The following is a 27,205-nucleotide window of genomic DNA, read 5'->3' as shown; positions in this document are numbered from 1 at the left end:
TCTTTCCTTACTGATAAAAATGACATCAAAACTAGACTTTTTCCCCACCAAAATAGGCGTCAAATAGCAAACGAAAAAAAGACCTCGTCGCCGCAAGTAAGCTTTTGCAAGTGAGAAAATTTTCGTAAATGACTCTCATTAAACTAAAACCTATCTTGACGCTAATTTTGATGATATCAGATAAGAGTTATAATAGATTGTCTTCAAACTAAAATCCAAGCAAAAAAGAGATAAAAATCACAACTCCTCTGTAAAAAAGAAGTTGCAAAGTTCACGAACTTGTAAGATCCGCGTGTTTCGCTTAAACCATGAGAACTAATCTATACAAAGAATGTCGGTGCACAATGAAGAGTTTCTTTTATCATTATAAAAAGAGTAGAAAAGTTGAAGAGAAGTTATTTGTACCTTAAATTGCATTCGGTCCTGTTCAGCATAAAAAAATAATGAAAAACTTTAACCTAAAAACAACAAAATCTCATGAATCAAATTGGCAAGCGGTTTTTGTTTACCGCAAATTTTCCAACAATGAAGTCGATGAACTTTCCTGAAACAACACTTTGAAACTTTCATCTTTAATTTTTAATGCAATGTTGTTTGTGCTCTTGATTCCAGCTTGTTTATTATACACGTGTATATGACTATTTCTTTCACTAAATTAATTCATTTGCTGTATACAATCTGTCTACGTAATACATCATTTGATAATGAATTTTTTATATTTGCCATATATTCACGACTTGCTTATTGTGATATTTGGAATTTTCGAAATTTTATGAATATTTAATGCCCATTAAGAGTCCCTAATAAACTTTTCCCTTTAAACATTTAACAAAGTAAAAGAACACACACCTTCATAATAAAATAACACGAATTTTCCGAGTAAACATCTTATGCACCCCTTTGCCGGTATAATTGCACGTGTATACTTATCGTACATAATTCCCTACGAAAGAACAATTTATTTGAAATCATACCTTATGCTTATCATCTAAATACCCAAATATAATACCAGGTAATAGTCAAAAAATATTGCCAAAATAATGCCACTCAAAAACCCCCCTCTTTTACGAAATACTTTAAATATCAGACAGAATTTTAATAAAATAAAACGCTTCCGTGTGCTTGGAGCTTTTATGCAATGACGAAACACTATAGACGAGTGTGCTGTAAGCGTAAATGCCATGTTCTTATACAATGCTATATGTGTATGGTACATACAATATAATCGTTTAATTGCGTACGCATTATTTATTCTAGTAATTTATACAAAACACCTTCTCACACCATTCACCATTTAATAATGAAAAGCACATTCAAGACGAAAATACACGTATGGTAGTCACATGTGAAATATGTGGTGTATTTTTCACGTAACACATACTCAAACCCCGTGTGAACAATAGAACTCCACAATGCATAATTTGATTTTTCCTTAAAATCGCTTATACAGAAGGGATTACAGCTGAACCAGACTCATCTCTTTTCTGGTTGAACATTTTATAGTCGGTTTGTATACACATTGTAAGGTTATATGAGGGGGGGAATTGTTAAAGCATGCAATACTTTTGAAGGACCGATTTGGATTGGATCTTAAGGGAATGAGTTTTGACTCATTATGTTACCACCATACATACGTAACCTATGCGCTAAGGTCAATCACATCTATCACGTTCTGTCGTAAATATGAAGATTTTTATATTAAGTGCAGTGCTCTCGTTGTACATACAACACATATGTCATGTACACATTTCACACACACATTTCGTAGAGTTCTCAGAATAGGTACCTTTTTCAATATTCATCAATTTTGTTGGTGTCCTCACCTGTTTGGGAAAGCTTTTCATTATAATTTTACATTCAAAGTAATTGCTTTTATTTGTAGACCGTGCAAAGCGAAAAAGATGTGAAAGAATACTACGGTCTGACAATTTTCGTACAAGGATCTTCTTTTCAATATGTTCCGTTTTGAAGTATGAAATCGATTTAAATTGTAAATGGAAATGTCTCAAAAGTCTAACAACATTTTCTATATTTTTTCGTAATTGTACGACCGTTCCTGAGAACCAAATTAATATCTTTCAACAGGCGGTTTTTATGATGTCTGCATATCTGGATGCCTGTGAATAAATTGAATGAGTCGAATAATGTAAGCGAACAAAGAGGAGCTTAGAAAATTCAGCACAGTTATGTCTAAGAATTTCTTTTAAGAAAAACGTGACTAGACATACTGACAAAGCTCACCGCCATGTGAGCAATCAACTCTGACTGACGTATGTATGAGTGTATTTCGATTTTTTTTTTACTTGAAGATATGGAATATGTCCATTCCACGTATATCATTACATGCACAGAAGCGAAACCTCTTTTAAAAACTTAATCCTTGCAAAACAGTGGCGGATAATCTAGTGAATCGATTTATACAGGAAAATGTCACAGGATATTGTTGTGTATATTGCAAAAAGGAATGTACGAATGCTTGTGCGTGTTTATGCTTATATTGCAAAAAACATGCAAATTATAAAAGTTACTAAATTCACATCGGCACTTCGTTATTGGAGAATCAAGTAAGTCTAGTTGAGAATTCGAGTGTAAGTCTAGTTGAGAATTCGAGTATGATTCTTTGTACGTATTAACTAAGCCCCACTAGAACTAGGTGGGTTGGTTTCTTTTTAATTCCCAGTGTTTTCTTACCGTTTTCAAATGAGCTGACGTTTTTAAGAGTGAAAACTTCAGGTGGTTTTATTAACTTTGGGAACTAGGGCTCTCCGATTTAAATGAGTGATAGCTCTTTGGATTCGTCCTTCAATTCTAAAGAAGACATATCTTTCACATTTTCGATTTTTTTTTTCTATTTTCGGAGTTTAAAAGTGAAGGCATGTCTCGAAAACAGTTTTTTGGCAATAATTCAAGAAATTGTTGTAAAGTTGTACGAATGTCGGCCTTGGAAAGACCTTCACATGGAGAGTCCGTCTTCCATGCAACATTGATGTTCCGCGGAACTGACTATGAGGTGTTGTAGCTGGCCTCACCCACTATCGTTCCACATATGTATGAACACAGTACTTTTGTGTTTCAAGCCTACAGAAGTTGTAGCCAAATTGCACGTTTTTCTATTTTTTCCAGAAACTCTACCGCTATTCTTATACCATCTGTTATCGATATAGTGAACACAAAAATAAGCAGTTAGGTCTGGATTACCCTCTTTTATAACCAATTATAACCACTGATGAAGCGAACTATTTAATTCCAATCTGTCGAAAGTTCTTCGTTCAAAAGAAGTAACAGATTCGATAATAACAATGTTGGTATGCTTGCCGTCCATGAAGGATTAAAGTGTATTCGATAAAAATAATCATCCAGCCAGCTGTATGTGGTTCGCTACAAGCTCCAGCTCTAAATGATTTTTTTTGTGAATGTCTCAACAATGAGTTAGAACCCACTATCAAAAAGCTCGAAGTACGGAGCTGTGATAATTTTTTATTGGATTTTGAATCACTACTGTAAAGTCTGTGTGACTATGTTATAGATTACAAGTGTTGTAGTAGTATTACGTACGTAATGTACTTGCACACACATTTGCGAGACAAATATATACAAATAGAATCCCGTAAATTGTAAAAGCCATAACAGCTCATAAATTGCTAGCTATATGATTAATTGTCTGTTCGCCGATAAATTTTCCAAAATTGTTCCATGTATGGTGCGCACAGCACAAATAATATTATATAGCGTAATGGGGTAATGTCTATATGTTGTGCAGACCACATTTTGTGTTTCAAAACATAATATACATGTGAATACATACATATAGCACTGATATGATGGAATTGAGGTATAGTTTGTCGTTGCATTGGGTGTTCGTCATAATGAATGGTTTTAAATCGATTTAGACATTGGTTTGGGGTTCAACTGTTAAAGTAAATGTTGTCAAATCAAAGTTATTACATGCGACAGGTAAGCGATTCGTTGTGAAAGAACTGATATTGGTTTGCAGTACCTACCAGAGAATCCTTCTGCACCAATTGAGGTCACCAGCATTCACCATTCAAATTAGACCCCTATCTCACAACTCAAATGACGAGAAATAATGTCACTTCGATTTATATGTGAAGAAACATGAACACATAAATTGAACAATTTTCTCGCTTTCATACATCCCAACCGCATCTATATATTTTCTCGGTTGATTGACTAATATATTATCCAAATAAATATTGGTGGCTGATCGATTGACAAATAAGTTACTTCCAATCGAAAAGCGTACACGGATATAAACAGAGTAATATAAAAACATTGATCAAATTCATAAATTATTTGTACAATACATTATAGGTAGATAGGTTATCCGTGACATAACATTTATGGTATACGTTTCGATTTGATTTTTGTTTTTTACTCTTTTTTTTTGTTGTTGATTTCGTCGCATTTATATTCCTCCAATTCTGAGAGTTAAATTGCAATCATATATCATCGAGCTTTCAAAATCGTTTCCAATTATTTAGGTTTGTTTTTCTACTTTTTTTCAAAGTTTTTTTTCTGAGCGGATCAAGATTCTACCGACCGACGTCGGGTATATTCAAAATCAGGTGAATCGTTTGAATGTTACACTTTTTAGGTTGATTTAGCGATGTAAGCTTATGCATCGTAATAATCAGTTTCTGATAATTCGCTTGACTGAATATACTGACTCATATGATCCTCCGATAGTCCGTTTTCAATATGAATGCAAGAAGCCAGTGTACCCCGTACGATCAGCCAATATTATTCCTTAAGCTCATCATCAATTACATTCGAAAATTATTTTGCTTGTGACGACTGTATACTCAAACTCCAACCACTTTCTGATATTTTCATACACTCACGGAATTTTGAAAACCGACACATTTTCTGTTTGCGTGTTTTACTTGAGTTTTTGATTTCTCCATATAAAAATACATACAAAATTCACAAAAAACCAGTAAACCACGAAACAGAAAATGTGTCCGTTTTCAAAATTCCGCAAGTGTCCTATCATGACAAATGATTAATGATTGTGGCGCTCTTCAAATTTAATAACAAATCCACCGCAATTATAATGTAAGTATTTTATTAACCGAAAATTTTGTGTTTTGTAAACGAAAAGTGATCATGAAACCAATTCAAATTGAGAAAATTAAAAATCAAAATCAAATCTACGAAAATTGATAATTGAGAATAAAACAGTCGCAGACACCAGTAAAAAAAAGATGTACTTAGAACGACACGTGAGCTGCGCTCAGATTTCCCTTCTCAACTTCCACTTGCAATGCAAGCATTTGTGCGCCAGACATGCCAGCAGCCAGCGTTCCGTCTATTTTCTCGGAAAACATACGCAATTGCATCGGCATATCCAGCTGACAATAGTGCTCTTGAATGTCATGCTTCTCAACAGCAAATCCAACATTACTAAAGTCATCGGTTTTCGCAAAGTTCATGCATTCTTGTAGACTATCCTTTGACCACCATTCCGGAAGAAGTTTCTTTTTGCGAGCAGCATCCAGCTTGATTGTTTTGGTCAAGAAACGCCTAAAGTGTCGCAAAGCACTTTCGACGCTAGCTCCCGAATAGAGACTGTCTTCATCCACGTCACCCTGGAAAACATATTCGTCCTCTAACCGCATTCGATAAGTGTCGACCAATAGCTTGTACACATCCTTCTTGGGACGATTATAGAGCCATATACCATTATCTAGCGCAGTGAATGGTTTCGGAATGTAACATTTAGCTTGAGGATTGTTCTGATAGCCCGTTGACGAAGTTGCATCGAACGTCGAAGTAGGTTCCGCACGTGTGCTTCCGCACGTTTTCTTATGGCTTTTCCAATCTGATTTTTGGCACTCGCGTGAACAATACCACTGAAGTCGGCATTTTGCACAGAGCTTCAGCGGATTCACTAGTTGACTTTGAGTTTTTAGACAAGCACCACACACAGTCGAGTCAGGCGGTGGCGAATACATTTTCAGGTGATAATCGGATGTTTTGACCAAAGTTTGACGATTGATGAGACCGATTCTAAATGTTTGATTTTGTGTTGTTAACAATTGGTTAGGTAAATTGTAAAATCATAATTCTTACGTTTCCACAGAACCAATAATCAGTTCAACGACCAGAATAATTGTCAAGTATGAAAAGGTCTCTTTAGTAGAATGTTTTTCGTTAAAGATGGCGTTGAAAAACCGTTTGAACCTTTTTGACAAGTAGGAGGCAGCTATGATGTATTGTTTGCTACACTTCAGAAACTTTTAGCGTACGAACTAATTCCTTTTTTCTAACCATGAGTGGATTCAACAATCAACAGTTATATCACAGATATTGATACCGTAATAAGAAGATCGAAAAGTTATTCCTATTACTTTAGGCAATGCGGGCAATGCGCTCTCTAGCTAAATGTCACACTTAAAAATGTAAAGCGAGAAGTCAATCACTCCACTCACTTGAAAGAATGGCGTTGCATACAATAATACAATGCAGGAGTCGGAGGTTTTTGCAAATTTTTGAGTGTCTACTCAGAGCTTATTCAATCAATCGACCCTCTCCAGCAAAAAAGATAATGGCACTAATGTCACATTTAGCTTTGGTGCTAAGCAGAGCATCCTTTAGGGAAAAGATTAACTTTTCGATTGCTTTTACAATCTTTCTTTGAGAATTTGATTATTTAAAATTCCTAGAATTCCTTAAAAAAATCATAAAATTCCTTACATTCCTAAAATTCTTTAATTTCCTCATGAATTCCAAAAAACACGTTCTCAAAATAGGCCCTGATTGCTACTGATTATGAGGCCAGTAATCAAATTAAGATGTTACCATTTTTTTTAACGTACTAAAATAATACAAACCAACAAATTGTTGATCAAGAACTGCCACTTGAGAAACGTCCAGCCAAGTGTCAATGAAAAATCAAGTAATTCTACATAATCAAAAGAGAAGATCACCTACAAGATCACTGCACTAGCACTGAAAAGAAGTGTTAGCGCATGTCTCTCACGGAGTGAGTGCAATTCTCACTTTATTCTTAAAATGTTCATAGACGACATGTATTTTATTAATAGAGTTATCAGTGTGCCAGTGTGCACAATGTGTCAGTGTGCTTGTGGACGATACCTTTTACAAACTTTGACATAACAGAGTGTTGCTACTATTTACAAACTGTAACATTGCAGACTGTTGATCCCTTTTACAAACTGTGACAGTACATACTGTCACTCCCTTTTACGAACTGTATTATTACAGAGTGTTGATCCCTTTTACAAACTGTAACATTACACATTGTTGACAATCTGTGACATTACAGATTTTTGCTGCCCATTACAGACTCTTGCGCCCCTTTACAAAACTTAAATCACAAATTCTAAAAACAGTATCAATATTGATTACTGGCGGTCAACTGCGAATAGTATCAATATTGACTATTGGCAGTTGACTGCGGATAGCATCAATATTGACTATTGACAGTTGACTGCGAATAGCATGTGCCTTTTTCGTAAATAAAATTACTTAAAATAGGCCCTGGTCCATGGTATGCAACGCTTTCACTTGAGTATATCAGAACGAGAAAACAGAAGACCATTTAATTATAATTTGCCTTGTGGTACTTGTCAAAATAATTGCTTCTCGTTCAACATGTTATGATGTGAGTGAGAAGACCAATGATACCAATTTAAGTATACTCAATGGGTTGTACTTTCAATGCTTATAACCTGCCTTGGGGTACTTGTCAAAATATTTCTCTTTCATCATAATGCTCTATTTTAATGGAAATAATTTCAACATTATCCGAGACACACGAGACGACGGAGTATACCTGCGACTTGACAATTATTTTCCTTGGGTGAAATTTGTATGAAAATTATTTAAACTGCCTAGTCAAAGCACCTAGCAGGGTAATAGAGGTTTTTACACGTCAAATAGATTAGTATTTTGATACCAATAATACCATTAGCAGCCCTAATGGTAATTTTGCAATGACATTAAGAAAAAAAAGGTATGGAAATATTCGCATACTTCGATTAAAGTAGTACTCTATTTTTTTCTATTACCCTGCTAGGTACTTTGGCCTAGTTCACCGAAATATCTGAAATAATTGCACAAAGTGAAAATGACACAATTTGGCCTTTACAGCCGATTAATTTCGGGCCGACGCCTTACGTTGCAACGCAGCTATGCACAACAAATCGGTGCAGCTCCCATTAAAAGGATGTGCTCTTATTAGGTAGATTTTCACTCAAGATATAAGTTGACGCAACGTACTTCAAGCATGAGTGGTACTCTAACTAGAGTACTGAAACTGGACAGTGTATCATACAAACGTAAAACACCGTAAAAACATTTTCATGTAAAATAAAGTACTTTCTGCAGCTCATGTGCGTTAGTTGACGGGCAACTTGAAAATTATAAGTTAAGTCTTCACATACTTTGTATGGAGAAGTTTTCCAGTTTTACGTCAACATTTGTAAGTGAAAATCACACCCTCCTTTTTCCATTTTCAGAAAAATAGGAACTCAATAGAAATTGTAACAAAACGTATCAAAATATCCTCATCTAGGCTCTCCGCTTTTAAGAGCCTACCCACCCCAACGCCTTTTATGGACAGCCTCTGTCATCAATTTTTTCGTCAGGCATCACTGCATCTAATTTATATGTCCAAATCGTTGCAGCTAATAATTCATCATACGAAATTCGCTCGGAAAATCTAACGAAAATGTGACCACTAAACTACATTCCATACCAAACCATGTAACTCTATACATAAAAAGCAAACATCGAGGAATATATATTCAAAGTTTCACTTGCTTAGTCCAGAATAAATTGCTCATCTAATTTGTTTTCACGCAACTAATCTGGGTAAAATTATTTAACAAGAGCTTGGTAGCTTGTTTCTACATGAAAAGTTTGTGCAAACAAATTCTCTTTTTGAATTTGCATGGCATAAGTACATATAGGTAGGACTAGATATCAGACGAGAAACACTTTTGAAAGGCGATCAGTGGCCTGACCAGTAATTTATATAAACATACATGGTGCAGCATAGACGCTTGCTTGTATACATGTATAACTACTATATGATGAGTAATGACAATTTTCATCACAGCTTTTTCAACTTTCTTTTACGTTGTACATTTTGTAACTTTTTTTTTCTCCAATGCATCTGATCAAAAGATTTTTCGTTGCATATTTTATCGACATACTAAGCGCCAGCGAATATATATACTTTCCTTACACCGAGCCTTTCGTCTATTCAACAGCTAAACGATATTCACTGCTGGTGAGTGTAAATCGCCTATCAATTGAATATTCAAAGGACATGGCTATAAATATGCAAAATGGATTTGATTCTATGCAATGCAACAAGACTCACTGATTCAATATTCGGACTAACAATTTAATGTTCAATTATGATGAAAACATGATTCAATGCATTTTCATTGGACATGTTGAAAATTAGCTGGTTAGTTACACCACAATAACACAAGTTAAACTGGTAACCAATTATTGTTGTCGCTTAGAATTAAAATTTGAAATGAATTCCGCGACTCGTTTTTGTGGTATAATTTAAGTTGGAAATGATTTATGCCAATTATTATTGAGGAAATATTTCCATTGTCAGAACTGTCCATACATTAGCCATCCATCTACAAAATTTTAATTGGTTGATTTTTTCGAAAGCTTTTCGTAATAATGAAGTGTAAAATTAAGAAGCTTTATGACCACGATTTTGTTTTATGGTTTAAATGCCGGAAGACCTTTCTGGATCTTCAAATGGGCATATTATTTAATGTGATTAAAATTATAAAAGACATAAATCCACTCCTTCGCTAGTTTCATTAATCGGAATTAATAAAGGGATAGAAAGGATAAAAAAGCGAACCGCCTTTGAGCTTACATTTTTGTCAGTTAAAACGTTAGATCCATTAACCAAACTTCCGCATAAAAACAACAACAACAATGTTTCTAGCCTCATGCATATTCGTTATTTCCAGATACGTTCACTTTATTAAACAAACCCTACTCTATTTTATATAAACATATCCACTTTGGCCCGTTTTATTCATGCCTTAGAAATTATTATATACACTAAATACATGAACTGCCTGTACTGTACACATTTAGTGTGGCATTACTTAAGATTGATCGAAATGACTTGCAACAAAATAAACAAAAAACTTAAGCACGAAACTAAATCAAAAGAGCTTAAATGCTGGGTGGCCCAAAAATAATTCGTTTCGTTTCGTTTAGCGGTATATATGTATGCATTAGCTAGCATTTTTGCTACATTTTAGTTATATGTGTTTTCGTGTACACTTTAGACGATTCTATATCGGTATATATGACAATCTAAACCAATTTTACCCAATTTGTCAATGGGATTTTTTGTCTTTAAGAGTTTAAAGGGACAGAAAATCTTGGATACAGTTTTCTACATGATTTTCTGGGAAAATATTTTTTTTGGGGAAAACGCGTATGAATTTTTAAACAATTTTGAAATAACATAGCAGGAACTCCATCAAGAAGAAGAAGGGAAAAAAATTCCCATCTAACTTACATGGTTACAGCTCGGAAATTTTTCTTTTCCTGTGGACTGGGTATACTAAACATGTCTGTTGTGATAGTCTTGTTTTCAAAAACAACAACATTTTTGTGTCATAATAGGATATGTAATGTACCTACGGTACGTGTACAATTAAAGAGTACAATAAGCGAATACATAAAGCGATTCGAAAGTCAAAAGTTAAAGGTTTCGTGAAGCATTTCATATTTTCAGAGTAATCAAATTAAATTTTTTAGCTATTTTGTGTGTTGAATGTAGAGCGACACTCACATTTTTATATGATCTCTCTGGCGGTAGTAACACAACAAATTTTGTTTTAAATTTAATTACCAAGTAAACTATTCGCTTCAGTTCGTTTTTAATGCATGTTGACATTGGGTTTCGGGACACATTTTTTCGTTGAGCTTAAAACTTAACTTTTGATGAATGAAATTGTTTTGAATAACATCATCAATCTGAGTGTAAATTGATGAATGTGGTAGTGGACGTTTCAGTCCTATTTTCTTCGCTTTGGAATATTTATATCAGTTAGCAGACATGTCATATAACGACAGTTAGACAGCCGCATTGAGACATTTTTTACAGTCGAACTAAATTGTTGGATTACGTCTGCAGACGCTATTATCGATCGCACCCGTTCCATTACTATAAATAGCACACATTATCTCTATACTCCACACATTAAGTTATTCAAAACCTTTCCAATTGTGTGGTGAACGATTTGATTTCACATATACATACCAATAATTACATTTACACCTCATTGAAAATTACCGTTTAACTATATTCTATAATCCCATGTGAAATATGCTTATTAGAATTGCACGGTAAGTTTGCTGAAGAGGTTGTATACTTAAAATGTGTTGAAATTATTGTTTCAGTAGATTACTTCCAGTGTTCAAGACTATAATATGCATCACGTTTGATAATTTAAATTATTTTAAGAAGGAGTTAATGACTGTTATTGCTTCAAATGATTGAATTGAAAGTTTTCTTTAGCATTCCGACAGGAATTAACTTTTTCAGTAATTCCACAGATAGAAATCTGGCTGGGTGTATAATTTCAGTTGTCAACATTTTAGGATTGAGATCTCGATATTAGGGAGATTTTTACTTATTCTCTTGACTGTGTGTCATAGGTCTTACAGCAGAAAATACACCGTACATAACACGATCACTATGATCAAAAACGTGTGTAAAATTAAGGAGTTGGATTTTACTAGATTTTTTACTGTTCTAGTTGAGTTCAGTTCCTCAGGTCAACTACGAAAATGAGTGGTTCAAGACGCCTATTTTGCTCTTTCTTAGCAATGCTCAATGGTCAACCAATTTTCTAAAACCTTTTTTCATTCGATGAAGGAGAAGGACTCAAATCCTCAAGTCAAGTTTGAAAATTGATGGTATCGGTTCAACAATCTGCTAGTAGTCCTCAAATAGAATATAATGGAGAATATAATTCCTGGCGTTAGGTTCCAAGATAGATTATATTGGTCTAACGATCTAGCTGCTACTTAGGGGTTTCCGATGGGTAAGGGACCGAGATTGGCGTAGTCCACAAAAAATTGTCTTCATCCCTAGATGTCAAATATCGACTTTAAAAATTTTTAGCCCCGTACGAGGTACTGAGGGCTTATAGGTTTAATATGCCGTTTGTGACATGTTACGCAGCAGACGGTTAGTGCAAACGCTCCGACTGTTCTGATGGCTTGTTTTAAATTGATTTACAATTTGCGTAAAATCAAAGAAGCTAAATTTTTGAGTTTGCGTTTGAGTTTGACCTCTACCAAAAACGTACTTTGAGATTTTTGTTAGTTGTATTAGTCTTATTCGACAAATGGGGTCCAATTTAACTGTAAAAAGTAAGAACCGAAAGAAGTTTGTCGAAAAAGTTGGTTTCGTGAGTCGTCAAAGTTCGCCGACTATGAAAAATTGAGTGGATCTTGAACTTGAAAATTCGTAAATCCATCATGAAAATGATTCAATTTTTGCTCAAGTGGGCTTAAATTCTTTGGAATGTTGTAGGCTATTCAGAACAGAAAAGTTTTTGAAAATAATCTGAGAATCGTTTGTGTCGTAAGTGTTTGTTTGGCTTAAAATTGGGGGAAAATGCCTCAACTGAGAAAATCGAATTTTTTAAACATACACAAACAATATTATTTTTGATTCATTTAACTGAATTTAATATATGTGGTCACTTTCCGATCAAACAGTTAAAATAGAAGATTGTGTACACTTTTTCAAAAATTCGATTTTCTCAGTTGATTCATTTTTCCCCAGTACACAATTAATTAATTTAGGTCCAACGTAAACTTTACTGCCCCTGTCTGTGAGAAGTCAGAGACAAAAATATCTTCTATTTTTACGGTGTATTAAACAATACTTTTTCTAACTTTAATTTTCGAAAATTTCCAATTTCTATGCACATTGCACAGACGATTAATAATAATGAAAATATATAAAATTCGATTGGAGTTACGTCAAAGTTTTTTTAAATTTCCATGAGTTTCCATTTTTTCCTTTTCCGATTTTTTTTTATATTTTTTTATTATTTTTTTAAATTCCAAGATGCTATTCGGTTATAACCATTCGGTGTGCGCTATTTTCATTCTATAACTTTTAGAAAAGAAAAAAAATCTTGTTGGGAGAAACGTAAAGTTTTAAGAGGATAATTAAATATTTCTCCCTATTGTGCTCAAATGGATTTATAATTGATGATGTTTATGTGTTTAAAAACGAAACATAGAAAATTTACAACTCGCTGTACTCTCGGCTGTGTAAATAAATTATGTTGAAGTGCTTCCAGACAGAACTATATGGATATAACTTCTTCTTCAATTGTTTCGTAATGGTCAATGTATTTAATATTTTCTTTGTTTATTTTAGTTTTTTTTTGTACAAAAGTGTCTTTTCATTGTAACGTAAATTCAAAAGAGAAAATGTCCAATGGAAATGTACATATGAATCCTATCTGACTCTGAAGGTAAAAACCTACCACTAAATAATTATTTATCTAAAAGATTTACTGCCACAACACTCACACTTCAGACATTTGTAAATAATAAAAAAAAACTCAAGCAGCACGAAAGTATACCTTCAAAAAATGTTCCATTAGAGGAGTCTGCATAATAAATAGAGAAAAGAAATAAAGATATAAATCAAATGAATGTTTGCTTTTTTTCTTGGCTAGAGCTTGTGATTTAAAAGTGTAGAAGTTCAAGGCTATAAGGTCAATAATATGTATAGCATGCCAGTTCATCTTTCTCAATGTGATTATATAGAATAATATACGCTCTACCTCTCAGGCATTTAAAAAGGATGACGATAATGATGTGGCTAAAATTTGTAATCATTTTTTTAAAGTATGAAACCAATCTTAGCCCACAATTTTTCTAATGAAAATATAATGGACGCTGTCTCAAGATTGTGTTCTTTTAACAATCGTACAAAGGGAACGTAACTGAATAATAAAGCCCTTTGTTTGCGAATAATAATTTTCTTGGAAAATGCTGCCATAAAAACAGGCGTCTAATTGCCATTAATCATCATACTTAATATAATATGGTATCACTCTCTGATGGAGATGAATGAAAAAGGCAGTAATTGAATAGTAAGAGCAGTACCTAAAAAAGACAAGTATATAAAACTTTTCCATTATCCATCATTTAGGCATTTCAGTTTCATAAAATATATTTTTTTGGACTTTTTTGTGGGTTGTGTGTACAATACAATCCCTTGTAAATATTTCGGTCTTAAGAAATTTCAAAATATTAAAGGTCTATAAACGGTTGAGAATTGACTGAACAACTTCACGATTTAATTTTTTTTTAAGAGAATGCCATTGTTTTTGTGTGTAAAAGAAGCCTACATTTTAGATGTATTCATCAAAACAATGAGTACGATTTTTTGTCGTTACAGAAACCAACTTTGAAGAAGAAATTGTAGGAAAGGGCATATTACAATCATCTAATCGAAAAACTTCGGTTTTTCTCCTTTTTGATATTTCTATCACAGAGACAATTTTAAACGCTTTCAGTTTTGGCTGCACAACCAGCACTATTGTCTTCCTGTTCACCTTTATCTTTAGATGGGAATAACTTTTTGTGTTGAAAACTTCCTAATTCGATATTTAATATTTTTTGTGTGTGATATTTTTATTTAATGCAAACTTTTCAAAAGTTGTTAAAAGTTAGCTACACATGATACTGTTTGGAAACCGCATGAAAGCTTGAAAGCATCATAATACATGTTTGCTACATTGATCTAAATGTACCTGAACCGTCAGAAACTTTATAGTTTCGTTAGTAATAATCTTCGGTAAATTCAACTCGACACATTCCACATAAATAACACTTTCAACAGTTCAACAAAATGTATAAATTGTAATTATAGTGAAAACTTTGGTCCATTTGATTGGTTGATTTGGTTGATTTGATTGGATTGGATCGATTATGGCATAGGCCATTGTTTGTAGTTGAAAGAGATTTTCCATTTTCAGAACTTTTCTTTTGAGAAAATTCTGATAAAACACCAAAAATTAAAGAAAAGTTTAGAATGAATTCGGTAAAATTTCAGAGACGGCGAGCATCTTCCGATATAATTGTTAAATCTGTTACTTCTTGTGACTGCCTGTGTTGCATTTAATTGAAAATCTTTTACTTCCTTTGGTTTAGTATTCATTTTGCCATATAAAAGATTCTTGTTCAAGGTTCACGGTTTATTTTTGTTGCCGTCGACAACAGATGATTGTACTAATTGGTTTCCGTGAAAATTTAGACATAGTTATAATGAGCGTATCTCACAGAACTTGTCATGCGCGAAACCGTGATGGAAACAACAGAAAATTGAGACAATCGAGTTTACAAAACGTATTCCGTAAAATCACTACTGTAATCGGTAAAACATTTCCTACTCCAGTCCCTTGTGTCAGTCCGACAATCGACTTTTTCAGTACATTTTTGGCGGAACATTTTTTCTGACACGAGTGCCTGGACTATCACCACAATTCATGAAAATTCGAGGAAACGTTTTCACGATTAAATGTTCTGATATAAATTGTCAAATTGGAAGGTCATCCCGCTGTTAATATTGTTCCTTTCGGATTGTTCTGTTATAGACAACGAAAACCAAAAAGTATCAGTTCCACCTAACGTCGTCTTTAATAGCAGAATACTTGGTGAAGCAAATGAAGTAAGAGAGTGTATCAAAAATACGTAGATCAAATGAAGTATTAGATCCGATAACTAATGATATTGTTAAGGGAACAAGGTTATTGAGCGTTTTCGCCATCAAAAATATTATTTTAAAAACGTATTTTCACTTACCATTGGTTATTGCAGCCGCAGCTAGCACTGTATCACATACCAAACATATCACGTACAAAACAAAGCTGACAAGCTTCACTAAATTCACCACTGTCATTGTCTCCATGACAAATTTGTTCTTTTTTCAAATTGATTTTGTTCTTGATCGCAATTTAATTATTTAAAAAAAATCCATATTATTATATCAGTCGTTCGGTGCTGTACGACAATATATTTTATCAAAAAGACTTGTTTTTATCGGAAAAGCTTCTTTTTGTTTGTATTTATTCGTGATTGTTATCGTTATCTATTTTGTTATCGTTATCTATTTTGTTGTAATTGTTTTTTAATTTAACTTTAAAAGCTTAAATTTTTGTTCCGATTAAAATGCTTTTTTCACGAAAAATAAACACTCATGACTACACACATGTTACAGTTCTTTTATTGACGTGTTCCTATTAACACATTTTTAATGTATAGTTACGTGGATACGTTATGCAATCAAATAATTATTTATTTTCATTTTGCAAATTTTTATTTTCAGTCTGTAGCATTTTCAATGCTGCTGCACTCTGAAAAATTGTCTATGTTGAAATTTTAATTATTTTATTTCAAAAAAATGAAATTAAATAAACGTTGGGCACGGGATTACGTGCTCGTTTTAAATTTATGAAATGTGAAGATTACGCTGAATATATTTTTTTTGCGCTAACCACTATAGTGTACTTATGGACATACTTTTGAGTGATATAATAACACACACATATACACACAGAGTTAGCAATTCGGATGGCTGATCCAGAATTTAAAGCGTACTATTTAAATGGTAGCTACTACGATACATATCTTTCTGTATATCTATACACTTGTTTTAAACTTTCCGTAAAAAAAAACGATTTTCTCGGTTTTCTACATACAAATGTTAGTATTCAGCACTTTTAAGGTTTGGGTCAGCACTTTTCGTAAACATTTTATTCATTCGCTTTTATTTAAACTTACGCTTCGTTGTATTCAAATTGGTTTAAATTTATTTAAATTTGCTAATTTCCGTCTCTTTCTTTTAATTGACCATCTTCATCATTCGTTTAATGTGGAAAGTGGGGCTTCTGTTCTTAAAATGTTGATTTTGTTTCCTGTTGGATATCGGCGCTATTCACTGTTGTATCTGTAAGTTAAATGAGGGAATTGGTTAGGAATCACATATGAGTTTCAATTGAGTAAAACATTTGGTATGTGGTGAAGAGGAATAGTTGAGAGAAAATAATGAGTGAAAATATTTGTTGAATTTTCAAAAACATACACAAAAAGTTAGTGAAATTCATTGCGATACCCACATGGAATTCGGTTATGTCTAACGTGGTATGAACATATAAATAGAAATTGTGTTTGGCGATTTTTTTTTTTGCTCATTTTGAAAGCAACCTAACAACCAACAACATTTCTTATCGACATCAATGACAAGAATAAACGGTGATCTACGAATAATCAAATATGTTCCGAACTAAAAAAAAACCTCACAGTATATTTGTTAAATGCAGAAAGGTGACGTGTACAATTAGCGAACTCTAAGCAAAATGAAATTTTGTTGATTTAACTTCTTTCTGAATATTCTTACGATGTCAACAGAACTTTTTCAGAAGAAAAAACATCGTTATCGTATTGTGAATGAAGATGAACAAATGAAATTTCATTTTTCCTATAATTTACTAATTGGACGCGATTTCTTTCTGCATTTAGATATTCATAAAATAAAAATAAAATAGATAAACCAAATAAATTTTAAAAAAAGAAGAATTTATGTTCAATTAATGAAGTGACACATTCAATTATTATTACGCGATGCGCTTGCGGTTTATATCAGGGTAAAAATACTCATCTTATAAACAACTTTTTCTTTATTTATTTTTAACGTTTTTAATGTGGATAATGTGGCAGTGGCTAAATTTCGTTTTTACAAAGCATAATGAAGGATTTTGAATCACCCCAACGCAGTTCAAGCATGACTGGTACTCTAAATAGGGTATTAAAACATGACAGTGTGTCACACAACAGTAAAACATTGTAAAACAAAACATTTAATACAAAATAGTACTCTATGTGGCAGATGTCGACTATGTTGCTTGATGTACGTTGTTCACTTTATTCCCAACCGTAACTTCACACGTATCGTACGTATCGAATTTCTTTTGTTCTACTTCAACTAACATTTAGAACAATAGAAATTCAATACGTACGTACGTCGCTGTGTGTAAGGCCAGTAACAACAATTGACGCAACGGTGCTTAATGTAAATTTTAATCAACGACAACACTTTTTAGACCCGTACGAAGTACTGGGGTCTTATAGGTTTACGCATACGTTTGTAACACGTCGAATTGGACTCCCTGAGTAAGGGGAAACCTATTGTGGTTGTCTAGAGATGCCAAATCCGCGAAAAAAAAAATGTCCGTCTGTCTGTCCGTCTGTCTGTCTGCACGATAACTTGAGTAAAACGCATCCGATTTTGAAAATTTTTTTTTTCCCCGTTTGGTAATGTCAAAAGACAGGCTAAGTTCGAAGATGAGTGATTTTGGATCGACCCCTCCCGAGCTGTGGCCCAATAAGTGCTTTACGGTTTTTCGAAGATATCTCCGGACATTTAAACGTTAAACTTGTAAGTAATACGTCAAATAAAAGGTATTTACAATACCGATCGACAAAAAAAAGTTTATGGAAATCGGATGACCGACTCGTGAGTTAGACCCCTTGGTGTGGAACAGGCACAGGGCGGCAAGCAGTTTTTGCTTGTAGGTCGGCCACATTTGAACATATTTCGTCTGTTTTAGCTTTATTAGATAGGTATTGACCGTACCAATCAGGGGAAAAAAGTTTTATGAAATTATGTTCTCCGGAGCGTGAGCTAGGTCTCTTGGAGTGAGCTCTTATCTGGCTACTCGGAAGTACAGTGAACGTGGTGTATTTTGACAATATCTCGAGTAAATTTTGACCGAATTTCATGATTTTTTTTTTGTTTGAAAGGTATTAACGAATGTAAAGCGTCGGTACTATTTCCGGTCTCCTAACAAAATGGCTGTCGGCGGTCATATTGGATTTTAGTAAAACGATATAAAGTGGGAAAAATGATGCTAAGAGAGTTTCTGTTAACATTGAAATAATGTGTTAAGTGTGAGGGATTTCAGGGATTCCATATATGGACATCTATATATACCTATATACAGCTATATTGAGCTATATACAGGCATATAGAGCTATATAATAGCATATTCCTCTGTGAAATGTTTATTTACAGCGAAATATAGGTAAATATAGCGGTATATAGCTGTTTAAATAGGAATTTATGAAATTTGACTTCGTACGGGGCTGTCTATATTGCCTCCGGCAATTTAATTGTATATGATAACAAGGCAAAGAGTGGATAATGTAAGTGATTTAAAAGGAAGAATAGTTTTTCAGCAGAGAAGAAAATGAAGTAAGAGAAATGAAGAGTTTCACATTAAAGGCTTTTGATACGAATAGGTGTTTCGTACGGGTCGGCGTTAGCTATGTTTTCAATATCTACACCAGATTTGCTTGAAGATTTGCGAATTTACAATATAAAAGAAATGATCGAGTAGGAAAGCCAATAAACAAACTACATTACATTAGCTGGTTTTGGAATAGTAGTCACTGTACTATGTATAAGCGTCTTTACCGGAATTGACTATTGTCACTTAGCACTTACTTAATGCCTATCCAACTGAAGTGTGAAATGTTTTATTAACCGCGTGCTGATACGGCGACAATTCATTTTGACAAGATATACGGTAAGACACCGCCAAGTAGCAGTCGCCATACACCACATGTATTCATAAACACAAATTTCCATAAAATTTAATGCCAAAATTTACAATTCATTAGAACATCCCATCGTGATTCCGTAACGAATATACCGTTCTTCGGATATAATATGTAACACGAGGCATTTCAATCGGATTTGAACTCATATCCAAAATATAATGCAAACACAGAGTATATAACATAACATCTTTTACACATACATCAACCATTTCTGACATATACCCAAATATCATACTCATAGATTTTCATCACAAGAGTTTTCCCTCTTGAGCTTTCTTCTTCGTGCTGTGCACGGATTTATGATGTCTCATCGTTTTATACGTATACATACATGTGTTACCTACTTCCGTTTGCTTTCGCTAGAATTTTGTATATATTTATATTTAATCGCGCAACCTTCTCCATTTATGTTTTGGATGTAAATGTAAATACATATATGTCATTTTTGTACACGGGCACAAAAGAACATCAAAGTGATAACATTTAATTCGATTTCATATTTTTGTCTTGATAAATGGTTCAACATGTTTGATATACTTTTAAATAGTCTGACGACGATGATGGTAATCTAATTATTTATGTTTTAATCCAATTATTATTGCCTTTGAGCTACTGATTGGAATGACATTGTTGTTTACGTTATAGATTTGTGAACATGATATTAAAAAAATGGTTCAGCGAATTCTAGTGAAAGTCCTTAAATAAGAACATTTTTGTTTACGCATGGATAGAAAATATCATTAGACACAGTTCCGCATTGGGCATTTTGTAGAGCGTGTTTTCTTATTTGCGCTATTTAGATGAATAATCAGAAATTTGTCAATATTTTTTTTCTTCAAACAAGATGCCTAGGCTTTCAAAGACGACAAATATATTACCAGTATTATCGAATCGTTTCTGTCGATCTACACGAACGGAATTTTGCAAACCAACACATTTTCTGTTTTGTGGTTTACTGGATTTTCATGAACTTTACTTGTGTTTTTATATGGAAAATCAAGTAATCAAGTAACGCACAAAAACAGAAAATGATTCGGTTTTGAAAATTCCGTGCGTGTAAGTATATTGTAGATACTTAGTTTTTCATTAGTTCTAACGTATATTTATCAGCATAGGATCAAACTAGCGAGAGTTTCTCATTTTTCTTTGTTATTTTTGCCAATAACAGACGAAATAGCCGCCTACGAAAAGCTATGTAAAGGAGAACACCTGATAGTTCTCCTAAAAATTGCCAGTACACTTTTCGGCACTCAAAAGTCAAAACAATTAATTTTCATACAAGTTTTTCTACGCAACGGTATAACTTAATTGTGGCCACTTTTTCAAATTCTCGGTCAAGAACAGTTTGAAGTGCCCATATTGAGTTCTCACAACTTTAATTACATGAAGGCTATTAAAAAATATATTTTAATATCGTTAGTATGAAGCTGTTTTCCTCTGGTGCTGGCACATCAACAATACATAATTACGATAATTCAGTTCGTTCATCTCATCCCCATGTGTACATAATTATTGTGTTTATGAATAATATCAAAAACCAATGAGGGTGGCTCGAGCCGGATGCAAATGGGATTATAATGCCATTAACTGTTATCAAAATTTCAGTGTTATTTATAAAGATACTGGGGTGTGTGTGTGAGACGAGAGGAACGGCAAGCAGAAACATCAAATGTGGTGTAATTACTGAGTGAGCTCAGTTTCGTTATTCCCGTGACTGCTTTACTTTCAAGTGATAAAGGTGTATTATAGTTAAAAGGTTTTCCGTATAAATCGTGCGATTATCAAGCTAAGCTTCTTTCTGTCGATTTTGTCGACAATTACGTCTTTTCAGACTGGCTTGAATTGTAATCTCTGTATGGCAACGGCAATCAACCGTCAAAGATTTAAACTATTTGAATTTTTGAGCATTTCAGTTAACGTTTTACGGTTGACAATATTCATCTGTTACATCAGTTCATTGAACAATTCTTTGGTGTTCGAAAGAAAATCTTTTACTTCATTAGTTTAAAAATTTATTTTGATATTTAAGAGAACATTGTTAAAAACTATTTGTTTATGGGCCAGTCGTTTCCGATAACAGATGATCAGTCGTTTCTAAAAAGGTAAAGTTTATGAAGACGTATTTTCGTGGATGTTGTGTCACACAAAGTTTCGTTCTCTCTTTCCCTTACTTATCTAGGTGAGTTGGTTGTAGCTCCTTAGAATTGTAACACATACTGGAGCTGCGCGGTGTGCTTAGTTTAAGAAACTATGTTTAAAAATAAATGAAATTGAAATGAAATTGAAATTGCCTCTCATGTAATCAATATTTAATTGCATAATAAAAATGGAGTACAGGACTTTTTGGGTTGTAAACAGCTGAAGTATAAAACCGGATGAAATTTGCTGACTGTAGTTGAGAAACGTTTGCAGTGGTAATCGATTCGTAAATACAGAGGACGACTGAGATCTGTGCTTTTCTGTATCACATATTTCAAACGTTTTGCTTACTTTTAAAAATATATTCAATGTGATAAACGATCTTCGCACAAATCCTTCGCAAATAATAATTGAAAATTAATTCGAATTACCCCAAGACTATTCATCTTTTCCATCAAATAGCACTCTATCAGTATTATGTGCGTAATATCCTTAAAATAAATCAGGGAAAAAAACGTTTTTCTCTCCTTTTTCTGTCTGACAAACTCTTTAAATTCATTTTTTTTATCTAAAATCTTTAATATGCCTAATCCATACATTACATTATACCCTCTTCATAATTTTTTTTCTTGCTTTTTTCAACTCTTTTTTTAAACATTTCTGGTTTGTGGCTGAGAGGATATATATTACGTATACTAATAGATATATAATACGTATATATGTGTATATAATTACGTGTGGTTTTCTTGATCTTTGGTTGCACGAATATGAGAGCTGACTGGCATAGAATCTCTCTTATCCATTTCGAAAGGAAAAAAAATATTCCAAAGGAGACCTATAAACCTGTATATTTACATACACATAAATCCATATTAAAACCCCCTTATAGTATTAAAAAAAAGAATCTCGAAAATAGCAATATATATTCAAATTTAATATATGATCGTAAAACTTTCAATGTTATATTAACCGCTTATCTAAGAACATGGCTTTTCCCAATAAGCATTGCGCGCCCATATTTCTACCCTATATATTCCGGAGAGTTGATATTATATCACCATACCACACACACACATCTACTCGTATAGAGAAGGCATCACACCAGCAGCACCACATAATCAAAAAAAAAATTCTACCAAGCACCATCCGAAAATCATATCATATATTGATAACGGCACATTGTGATATATACTCGAATCTCGGAAGGAATACGGCAGTTCTACGAAAATTTATATAAAATCAACTCACCTCGCGACCTTTTCTTATCCGAAAAGAATGTATATATCGCTACGTATGGATGGTGGGAAGGTGGGGGGAGAAATAAGGAATATTTTATGTGTGTTTAGGATACGTAAAGTTGAAATAAACTGAAAATACTAACGTAATGTAGACAGTTTATTCTGATGATTGTGCAGGTATTTATTTGCTAGTTCATTTTATTTGTTTAGAGACAATCTTAAAATAAAAAGAAAAATCCTGAAAATTCATTCCTTCCACCTGTGTCTACACCAGCTCAACGATGCTATATACGTACGTTGTTATTGATAATACGATCGGATGCGATAACACGGATTTTCTTTTTTTTAAATAAACGTAAACAGTAATAAGCAAATAAATTAGAAAATTGAAATGTGTGCACACATTTCTGTCAATTTGTGTAATAAAAATGGTAATGCACAGGGGACATTGTGACTGCAAAAATATGGATTTACTGCGAATTGTTTTCAACAAATCCATTAAAAATTTTATAATGCAAAATCATTTGCATATAAACAAACAGTCGCATCTCTTTAACAAACAATAACGTCATTAAATTTTGATTTTTACTCGTCTAGCAGATGTGTATCAAAACATGTTATATAATCCTATAGCTGTAGCTAGTTAAATTGGAACAGTATTGAATAATGGTATACGTGACAAACTATGTATACCACCCATCGCTGTTGTCAGTTTGCTGTAATAAATTTAAAAGTTTTGATATTTCAGTGTCAAAGGTCCAATGTGATGGGCCCGAAATATTTTTGGAGACACGAGAAGACGACACAAAGATGAAGATAGGGAAAATAATTTAGTCGATGGGATGAGCGTCAATTTATTTTAAACTTTTTGTTTGCCAAAAAAAGGTTTGAAATACGATTTGTCGAAACGTTATCTATATTACTACCGCCAACCCATCAACATCTACTAATTTAACTTTATAAAAAAGGAAGACAATAAATATCATTAACTCTTTGTCCAATATTATATGTAAGTGAGGTGAGTGGTGGAACTTTCCATTTTGTAGATATTGAATAAAGAATAAAGAAAAGAAAACGTAACAAGGAAACCATAGAAGAAAATGTGATAAAAACTGATGCAATTTATCGCCTGATTGCCACAAAGTAATAACTCAAGTGTATAACATCATCCGCCCCTCAATGCTTGCCACATTTGATATGTTTATACGTGGATCAAGGTATTTAATTAACCGACTTTTGTGCTGCTCTCGTTGACGAAAGAGCAAAGTAAAATGTTCGATACATCGGTATCATTGTGCCCAGTGTAATATTAGTGTTTCACTTTCGCCTAAACGAAATATTTATTATGTCGTCCGTAAATGTATAACGAAATGGAGCCAAACATAATTCTTTCATTAAGTTTTTAGCGTTACATTAACCTCAATCTAGTCGCTTGTACTGCTAAATCACAAACACAATTCGCAAAAATATACAAAGTTAGATATTGCAGAGAATGGATATTTTCTTGGCATGTTTTTCGATTGTCGGAATTAATGAAGCAAAAAGATATCTCACCGTAGCCGAACCATAGATATTTCACCAATGTATAAATGACTGAATAAAACAAACCATTTCTTATGCGAATTGAAAGAAGCGTTTCTATATCTAAAAACTACCGAAAAGATCTATGTAAACCCAATCTGTATATCACAGCCATTAGTTAGCCTGAATCATTTATACTACAGAGATATATAATAATGTGTATGGATATATATACATTGTAGTCGAGCTCATTTCTATATATGCTATATTGAGATGTATAAAACGAACTGGTTCGGATAATGTAAATGTCTATTAATTGAATATGAAGTTTAACATTGAGGATAAGGAAAGCGTCTATAATCTGCGTGTATCTCTACAATTGTAATAGAATTCGATGTAATGAGCATATATCCAATGCAGCAAATTTCTAGTAAAACAAAAAAAAAAGTTTTTTCGCCCTTATATTCCCATTCATGCTCCTCATCAGCTTAATGCTTCGCGATATTAAACTTTCTTGATATAATTCATTACACTTGTCTTTCTTATGGTATTAAATAAAGAGAGACTGGAAGATATCGTCGGAATGGCTTTCTTATATACTTTATACGCCATGCACAAAATCCAAATTTTTCGCATATATTTATACATTTCGGCTGAGTTATTTGGTAGACATAACTTTGTGTATGAGAAATTAATTATAGTTTGCGAATGATTTAATATTTGAACATTCACTTATGTTTTATAGTTGGTATAATGTGTTAGAATGTGTAATAGAGACACCCATAAGCATTCATTGTAAAACTAGCAGCATGAGCGGAAGAAAATGAGATTACAAAAAAAAAAGAGATGAACTTTTCGTTGGGTTTACTGGATGTGGCATTGCAAGAAAAGTTAAACGATGTAGAAATATAATTGGTGCAAGAATTGGTATTAAACTAATTACGGACGTGACGATGTATGTAATGCATCTCTATTTGGGTTTCTTGAGCGAATTATCGTTTTCAATGGAATTGAAAGTTAATTCCAATTTGGCTGGTTTAAAGTTCAGAGCATGTATTCATTTTGCTGTAACTTTTAAATAACAAAAATTTGAAATCAAACCGTATTGCATGTCAGTATCTGAAACTATCCAGATGTTCACTTTTTGAAAGGATATATTGAATAGAAACTGGGTAAAAATTTCATTACACAATTTATGCTCACCCATTCTATTGTATATCTGTTTTCATGGCGAAACCGTTGCCTTTCGGACGAACACGATTAATTTTATTAAAGTTCAAGTTAAATGGGTTATTGTTAGCTGAAAATATTAGCTTTCACGTTCTGACATACTAGGCACAAAAAAGGCAAATTGAATGGGCGATACGAACTGAAGAGTCTAGATTGCTTCAAATTGGAACATTAAAATTTCAAATTTTATATTAAAAGAGAAACTTGAAATTCCACTTTTTTGTTGTTATTAGCGCAGTATAATAAAGTGTATAAAGTGTACCTACGTTGTAAGTGAAGTATTCAAGATCCGACCAGTACAACAACACATCAATAAGTAAGTAATATAGATATCTTTTTTTCTAAAACAAAAATCCTTTATTCGCCTACCCTCAGTTAAAATATAATTAAAATTAAAGGCATGCAGCTTTCGTTTGCCAACTTTTTATTCATACCTATTACATAACGAACTTGAACAAAAAAAAAACAATTTAAATTGCTACAAGAAGACAACACGGATACACGCAAAAATACAAAAATATAAGGATGAAAAAAAAATTCAAGTCTGTTTGTTTGTGCAATAAATATACCCTGAAAATTGGCTAACCCATAAAAGACTATTATTACATTGAACCCTTGATACTTAAAAAAAAGAAAATTAGGAAATTAGAAAACACAGAACAAAAAGAGTTTCATTGTCGTGGGACAGGGTTTCTATGGGGTGTAAGTAACACCAGAATAATTTTTTTTTTGTTTTCCTTTCGTATTTTTGGTGCATTATAAAACTTCATGTTATCTCTTTACAAACACGTCCAAGTTCTGGGCAATATTGGAACTCGAGTCCCGAATACTTTTTAAATTTTAATTGAAGCTGATGATGGTTTGGCTGTTTGAACATCTAACATTTGGTTTTTTGGTGCTGGTTTGGGGCGCATCGATGATGTTTCTGTTTAATTTCTCTTTCAATTGCTGGGTACAGTAGTTAAAGGTTTTGAGTAATTTAATTTTGTTGTTTGTCCTTTTTATTTAATTTTTTTTGGGAAACAATTTGCAGGCATATGCTTAAGTTTTAAGACACAATGTTTAAGAAAACATATAATAAACTATTGCTTTGAACAGGTTCAGATAAGGCTTTAATTCAGGTAAACCTGATATTGATTCCAGCCCTATCAAAAATTTCAGAACCATCTGAATTCATCATTTCTGGTTTCATATTTAAGAAGTTTTGAAGAAAAGCTTGCACCTGACATTTATTTGCAGAACCTGATAAATAATGTTGTGTCCCGGTTCATTCTGGCCTAGCCTTAACTCTGAACCGTATAAATAAGGCCAGTTCCTCGCTTTATGTAAAAAGCCGGATGGAATAATGCTATATACCCAATGTTCTTGTAATAGAA

The 27,205-nt window shown here is 33.1% G+C and overlaps 1 protein-coding gene across 7 annotated transcripts in view; it reads right to left on the bottom strand.

Annotated features, from left to right (window-relative positions):
* The window catches only part of LOC119081026 (zwei Ig domain protein zig-8-like), a 141,853-nt gene that overhangs the window by 71,587 nt on the left and 43,061 nt on the right, over positions 1-27,205 (bottom strand). For all 7 annotated transcript variants that reach the window (XM_037189712.1, XM_037189717.1, XM_037189715.1 and 4 more), the window contains one exon: positions 15,886-17,029. In XM_037189712.1, the coding sequence (XP_037045607.1) occupies positions 15,886-15,991 (106 nt within the window). In that variant the 5' untranslated portion in view covers positions 15,992-17,029. The remainder of the gene's footprint in view (positions 1-15,885; positions 17,030-27,205) is intronic.

This window comes from Bradysia coprophila, unplaced genomic scaffold (assembly GCF_014529535.1).
Source record: "Bradysia coprophila strain Holo2 unplaced genomic scaffold, BU_Bcop_v1 contig_350, whole genome shotgun sequence".
Taxonomy (NCBI): domain Eukaryota; kingdom Metazoa; phylum Arthropoda; class Insecta; order Diptera; family Sciaridae; genus Bradysia; species Bradysia coprophila.
Note: the sequence above shows the minus strand (reverse complement) of the source record. Positions and strands in the feature narration are given on the sequence as shown.